Source organism: Pogonomyrmex barbatus, unplaced genomic scaffold, assembly GCF_055798465.1.
Source record: "Pogonomyrmex barbatus isolate J1 unplaced genomic scaffold, ASM5579846v1 scaffold14, whole genome shotgun sequence".
NCBI lineage: Eukaryota > Metazoa > Arthropoda > Insecta > Hymenoptera > Formicidae > Pogonomyrmex > Pogonomyrmex barbatus.
In genome coordinates, this window is record NW_028297110.1 from 267,910 (window position 1) to 275,491 (window position 7,582).

General features: G+C 34.2%; 1 protein-coding gene across 1 annotated transcript; it reads right to left on the reverse strand.

Moving 5' to 3' along the window:
- Positions 1-704: 704 nt before the first annotated feature.
- On the reverse strand, positions 705-7,489 carry LOC105424914 (cilia- and flagella-associated protein 69-like). Its single transcript, XM_089073003.1, has 11 exons — positions 5,748-7,489; positions 4,905-5,340; positions 4,274-4,511; positions 3,735-4,035; positions 3,360-3,538; positions 3,138-3,289; positions 2,813-3,017; positions 2,295-2,602; positions 1,763-1,977; positions 1,141-1,572; positions 705-1,034 (listed from the first exon to the last, which is right to left on the reverse strand). The coding sequence occupies exons 1-11, from the start codon at positions 5,973-5,975 to the stop codon at positions 855-857; spliced, it is 2,874 nt and encodes a 957-aa protein (XP_088929129.1). The 5' UTR covers positions 5,976-7,489; the 3' UTR covers positions 705-854.
- Positions 7,490-7,582: the final 93 nt, after the last annotated feature.

A 7,582-nucleotide genomic window follows, 5' to 3' on the forward strand; every position in this document is an offset into this window, starting at 1 on the left:
GATGCGGAAACACGTAGCGATTTCCTACGGGTCGCACGGCACACTGACGCGAGTGAAACTATTGGCTCGTGAGTAGTTGAACCTGAAGCGCGGTTCGCTCTTCAAACCGGTACCATCGGACGGCGAACCACGACGACGACGGCGGCGACGGCGGCGGCAGCGGCGGCGGCGGCGGCGGCGGCGGCGACGGCGGCGGCGACGGCGGCGGCAGCGACAGCACTCGCTTGCGACGCGAACGGCATGCTCGCTCTCACTAGTCGCTCGCTGCGCTCGCCAGTCTCTCTCGCCCACTCCGGAGCGGCCTCGAGACTATCTAGATAATCATCTAGATGAATACACTCACGCGCCAGATCGGTCGTGCGAAACCCGCACGACGTCTCGATTTACGTTACACGCTGGCGACGACACCGGTACGCGAGATCAATGTCCACACAGAAAAAAATGAAGAAATTCAAAATAATTCAAAACAATTAAAACAACAAATATGCTATGCGGAAAGAAGAGAAACTCACATTAGTGAGTCAAATATTGACGAGACAAGATAATTTTCTCATTTCTCTTTTCAACTCGATATTTATTTTTAAACGTGTATAAACGTTACCTAGGTTAACTAAATAAACCACTACTAACGAATAAAAAGTGATAGCTTGGCTTTACATTTTCTTGTTGACAAGGAAGACAACTATTGTATCAAAGTAAGATAATTCCTTTTTGTTCGAGGCATAAGAGGATATGTCTCGAGAGATACAATTTTATTGCAATTAATTTTGTAACTTTATACATTTCATTAAATATTTTATGATATAAATTGTGATGCGTAGATTATCGATTGAGATTCTCGATAACATACTCGCTCACAAACCAAGCGTAAAACAGGAATCACCGGAAAGTAGCTTCGAGGAAGTAGCTTCGAGTGAAGAAAAGATTTCTTCGTGGGGTGAATCGAGGGGTGACACTGGAGATATCTCTGTGCAATCTTTCTGAGCATCCTCTAAATGCCAAGTGTCGATCGATAGATGTTGCCCGAGAATAACCTGAAAAAGTAATTATTTTATTTAATCTTATAAAAAAATACCATGTGACAGTACAAGTAAGTAAATAAAATTGCTAAAATTAGCTTCTTAAATTTTCTATTTTTACCGTGACATTTGTCTTATCCGAAAACGTTCGATGGCATTGCTCGGCGTCAGCCTCACGTGGGAATGACAGGGCTGCGTGCACTTGTCGTCTCTGCCGATTTTTCTTCCGTAACCTGTATGATCTATCGGTCGTCCGACGAATAAGATCCACCTCGCTCAACGCTTCCAGAGCTGGTGCGAGCTTAGAGTCACGTATCTTCGCGAATTCGTCTTTTTCGAAAATCTCGTCCGCTCGTTTAGTTGCCGCGATTAGCTTCCTTTGCCGGTCCTGGATTAAGATACCCCATGAATGGTGCCATTGCACCATATGGGCGATCAGATTGGCGTCCACGTTCAACGGAATAACATCAGCTTGTTCCAAATATCTGCTGAGTTCCGTCCACATCTGGCCGAGCTTAAGTCGTAGGTACATGTCGACGCAGCATAGCGTTATCTGAGAAAAAGAGTGCTAATCTTTTACCAATCTTTATCTAAATGAAACAAATTTTCTCAATTTCTGGACATATTTAATATTAGAAATTTACTTGATATTTGATTGATTAGAAAATTTACTTGGTATTTTGTATCTTTATTGGTTTAATTAGTATTATTATATCAGCTTGATGAAGGTAAAGCTTATTTACGCGATCTTTTGTCGATAATTCGTCGAGCAGAATTTTATAATGCTTCTTAGCCATTTCATATCTATCGTCATTTCTCTCGATGATTTTTAAAATGCTAAAGATCCTTGATCGCACCGAACCAAACATGTCGATTATCGTAGGACTGACATCTGTCGAAAGCTGTGTATGATAGGTGTCTATCCATTGTTTAGTGCCCATCTGAGGCAATTCAGGATCTGAAATCATAAATTATAAACTATTAAATTATAAACTATTAAGCTTAATCGTAATTATTAAATAATAAATAAACTTTGCTTAACATTTTTGTTTAAATTTATTTTTTAATTTACACAAATAGGAAAATTTGAGATATTTTTGAATGAACTTTTTTCTTCCTTAACCATTAAAAGTATTTCGTAATTTGGCAGTTAGAATTTTAATTTTAGAAGGTTTAAAGAATAAAAAAAAACGTTAAAACAGATTTTTTTGTGAAAAGAAAATTTTTATAAGATTCTTTATATAAAGTTTGATATTTCAATTTATAAGGTTGCACCTGCTATAGAACCGTCAATGTGCCTTTTGATACCGATTTTATCTTCTTCTTCCCGCCAAATAGTCGCAAGTAAGGACATTAATCCTATCTTTTTATCAGTACCTCTCCAGGTACAGAGATATGGTCCACAAAAGGTATTATCGCATATATCGGTTAGCGCACCGAGATACAAACATTTTACGGGATAGCTCGCGATCTCAATGATGTCCAACATGGAATATAATCCGCCGTTTTTTAGGAAAATTTGAAGATTCGCAGGACATTGTGCCACGCATTTCCAAATGTATGAGCCTATTGCCAGCAAGAGTCTAAAAATAATAAAAAATGTATAAAATATTAGTTTCCATTTTTTATTTTAATATATAATTTTAATTCAAACATTTATATATATATTAATTGATTGGCAAACATTTGATATAATTTGTCAATTAATTATTAATGTAGTTGAAAATTATAATAATGTAGAAATAACAGAATTATTTATTATGTAAATATTTGCGCCACATAGAGATCGTTACCGTTCATCCACTTGGAAGTCTTCGTTTTTTGGATACAAACACTTTGTGAAGATCTCTATAACGAGATCAACACTTTGTTGTTCACACATGTGTTGAACAGACGTTGGTTTTCTCACAAGACCTTCTAAGGCAATCAACAGCAACGTTAAAATTCGTTGCCTTCTTATCGTGAGCTTATTTAAACTCACTATATTATTGATTAATTCTAAAATGTAATAAAAAATTTATTTTATTAAAAATGTAAAAAATATTGTGTAAAAAAATTGAAACCATTTTTGTAATTTCTAACATATCTTTAGCAGATACATTTTATCATATCTCTTACTAATTAATAATGATATCATTCCATATTTCTGAAAGTTTTCCAACAAAAGAACATTGTCCTGTAGAATTATCGAGCAGATGGTTCTCATAAAAATCATCGCAAGATGTTCATCGAATTCCATATTTAAAATTTGCTCGAGCATTGCCAATAATCTATGAACATTGAAATTTATTTTACTCTATTTTATCCTAAAATTTGATTAACTTTTCTTTGTTTTTTTACATGAAAGTGCCTTTATTCTTTATAAATTCTGTCTCTATTCGTGGCGCTAACAGCGATAAAATATGCATCGCGTACTCCAACAGGATCAGCGATGGAGACGATCCTTTATCCTTTTTATTGCTCAGGCAGAATTTAATGATCCGAAGGATAATCGGCATAATCGTGGCTTTTTTCATTATCTAAAAAAATTAAAAAGTTTTTTTGTTAACATGTTCCATAAAATTTAAAAATAATTTACACATTTATTAAAAGCTTAAACTAAATTTCAATTTCTAAAAAAAAAAAAAAACATTAAAAATAAATTTTTCCTATTTTTTTCTCTTTTGTATTTTTTAATCTAATATTTATAAAATAAAATTGATGAAAGCAATTTACAAAAACGTAGATATCGATGTCGGCAAGATGTGCGATGATCATCAGCAGGATCTTTTTAAAGAAGAGATCTTCAGTGCTATCTGAGAATTTTATGTTTTTTGTCCATATTTTAGTAATGCCTGATTCAATTGCGGATAAAAGTTTGACGATATCTTCAGCAATACCGCTACTGGCAAGATTCCACGAAGGCATAACCACGATTCCAGCGAGAATCAGCGCGGCAATATCATTTCTGATTCTTAAATTGGTGGCACAGTATTGACCGTAAAGTATCTGCCGCTTGAAAGAATACCTTAAGCCCCTGTACTGCGTCAGAAATCGTACATTTTATGCTCATCAAGGAAAAATCATATAATAAATATATAAATAACATCTGAATAAATAAGTAATATTTAAACTTTAAAAAGACAATGTGTGTGCGATTATATAACAAAATTAAATAAAATTTATTTATAGTTACTTTTCTGTCACTTTATACTTATATTTTTAATTGTTAAAAAATTAGGACATTATCAATAATTGTTATCGATAAAGAATACCACATGGCGCATTGCTTGGGTGAAGGAATATTCTTCAGGTGTTCCGGTAACGTTTTTGGAGATAATGCCGATCTCATGAGACTCCATAAGAGTTTTATTATCAAGAGCATGGTGTCTCTCGGATATTCCTCTCCCTCAAGAGGTATGTCCGGCGGTCTGCAGCATGGTTGCGTTGCGTAAGGAAGATCCATTCTGGTGAGCAGCGTGTTCAATATGCCGGCCTCCAGCATTCTGTAACCTTTATTTGGGGATATATAAAGGCTGTAGTCTGTACACGTACATCAAGAGATGCCAGAAGCGTTCTTCCCGCGACTAAATCACCTTTACTTCAACGTTCCGGCATCCACATGCATATTATCCGTTGGAATAATATTTGAATAAATTATACGCTTGATATGCGAACGTTTAGTATGGTAATCTACCATTGGTTGTATTAAAAAAAATTTTTTCACTCTTAAGAGGCCCAAATCATATGTGCTTGAAAAAAATTTGGAAAATATTCTTCTCGTTCGAAATATTTGGGAAAAAAAAACGACTTGAAGAAAGAGAGTAATATTTTATAATAATATGAACACAAATAATATGAATTTAATTTATAAGATATAACAATATGTTCAATTATTACACTTACAACACTGATTTGAGACCGAAACAAGTATATAGGCCAGTTCCAACATTTTCGGGTACATCTTTGACATAGCAGCGTTCAACAATTCGACAATAATAATCGGTAATTTGGAATTCTCCATAGCTCGGCGACGAAAATCCAACTTCACTGCCGCGACGTTCGTTGATTTTGTCCGTCCAATTAATAAACAATCAAGAATGTTATAAATTCGTTGGACATCTTCCTCAAAAGGCAAAATTGTCAGAAGATAACCAAGACATGTGAAGTAATGTTCCATTACGAGAGAAATGACGAGACTCTCGGAAGTGTGTTTCAGCAAAGGCGGTCGATTGCATAACTGTAACATCTGGTTCAAATGCACTCGGTAATCATCAATTTCTCTACTGTTCCACGCTAGAAATTCTAGCACCTTTATTATGGCCGGCAGATGTTTGACTGGCTGAAAACGTCTTTAAGGAAATATACTTAAAAACATTTAAGAAACATTGAACAAGTTAGAGTATTTAGTACAAGTGAAAGCAAAATGGATCTTACTGCAATAAAATATAAGAAATTAATATTAAACGAGAACTTTTCAACAATTTTTAAATGATGCTTTTATTAAAAATTTTATCAAAAAGATATTATTTAATTTGAAGATGTTTCCATTAATTATTTATATATCAAAATATATTTTTATTATCTATAATTTAAAGTACATACAAATCTCACAGTCTAATCAATATTTTAAAAATAAACATAACGTCAACGTGCTTTTTATTTTTTTTTATAAAATTTGCAAGCTCGGATAATTCTCAATCAAAATATTTCTGGTATTATTTTTGGTATGAGCAGCTTAAAGGATACGTAACCCTCGTCACCGATCCTATGCAGATAATCACACAAAAGTCTCAATATTCGTGGAGTTTGATCGCTAGTGACAGGATCCGATACGAGTTCTCGTAGTTTTTCTATAGTGTAACCCACATCTGTTCGGCGGTATTCGTTCAAATGTAATTGGGGACAATCGCAAATTATATATTTCGGACAGACGGATTTCTCAATGGTAGAACAGTTCTGCCGTTTTTGCTCCATTCCACGCTAAATTATTCACGAAAAACGGTTATACAAATTACATCGTAATCATGAATCTTGCTCGAACATTAATCCTCGATAATCGATAACAAATTAACTTCGCGTTGCGAATCGACTGTATCTTGTTCCGCTCGCAATATATTTCGTGAACAACGTCAATTCCGGTTTTTCAACGTGATGCGATTATCGATAAATTAAGACGAGGCTCGAGTCTCGATGAAATGAGAAATATTACTCAAAAAAGAAGATTCCGAACCGGTAACACGTGTTTGGCGATTAATGAGAGCCGATGTGTGCATTAAGACTACAGTCATAGAATTTTAATTATATCAATCGGACTTATTAAAGTGTAAGAGCATATTTTAATTTTCATAGTTAAATTAAGACAATAATAAGAATTCTCCGTATCCCATTATTATTTTATTTAAAGTATTTTTTCATCATGTAAGCCATTAATTGCTACGAATTATAAACTGTTTTAATTTTAAGACAATGGTTTATAATGCTTTTAAAAATAATGAAAACTCGACTGTACATAAAATCACACGTATATGTATATGTATATGTTATGTAAATATTGTTTGTACAAAGCGGTGTAGGTAAAGATAATAGTCGATTGTTGATCCATGAACTGGCGCTCCCTGGGTACTGACGTGCCAACTGACGAGCGGATAATATAGACTTTTCCTTTCTCTTTCGAATTATGCAATTCGAACAAATCCTCTTAAAATTACGCGAGCCAATATTGCCTAAATTTTAATATGAAATATATTATTACAAATTTACACTTTTTTCTAATCAATATCTCTAGAAATTAAATCACAAAGTTATGCGGTATCTCACGAGAAAATTAGACGTGTACTTTAAAAACTCTGCAACTGAAATCGGCAGGTGTTTTTAGATACACACGCACATAAGTAAAGATCCACTTATATAGGATGTTAAAAGAATTCAGATACATATTTTATCAAATGGACTTTTTATTAAATAGAAATAATTTCATTAAAGTTTATATTTTATTATACCTCTTTAATTGATAATACTTTTTCACTTAAATATTTTGCGAATACTGATTTGACGAATATATTGTCTAAAAATCTTATTTGAGTGAAATCTGTTTTTTGTCAAAATTAAAGATTTATTACTTGTACATTCACAAAAAATGAGAAACCAATCATTATTTTTATCACTTATAATTGAAAGGTGACATTTCTCCAAATCAATTCTTTTAAGAATTCACAATTTATATTTGAAATTTTGTGACACCCTGTATATTTGTAAGATTCCGAAGAGAGAAAGAGAGAATTTCATGTTAACCCCGAAATAATGTATGCATGTTTGTCTAATTTTTCTGCACTCGCGTTTTTCCGCGCGACCATCACGAAAAATAGAAAAATTTAAATCACTAAATAGGAAAATTCTACTTCGCTCTCTCGACTTGAATTGCTTCATTTCGCGTCGCGGCATGTCACTGATCGAGACTTGGCCAGATGCGTCGAGTAAGCAGTTGGTTCCACGACGGTTACAATCGCAATCGTATACATACGCACGCACGCACGCACGCACACACGCGTGCAAGTATAAGTGAACATGCGCGCAGGGCCGGT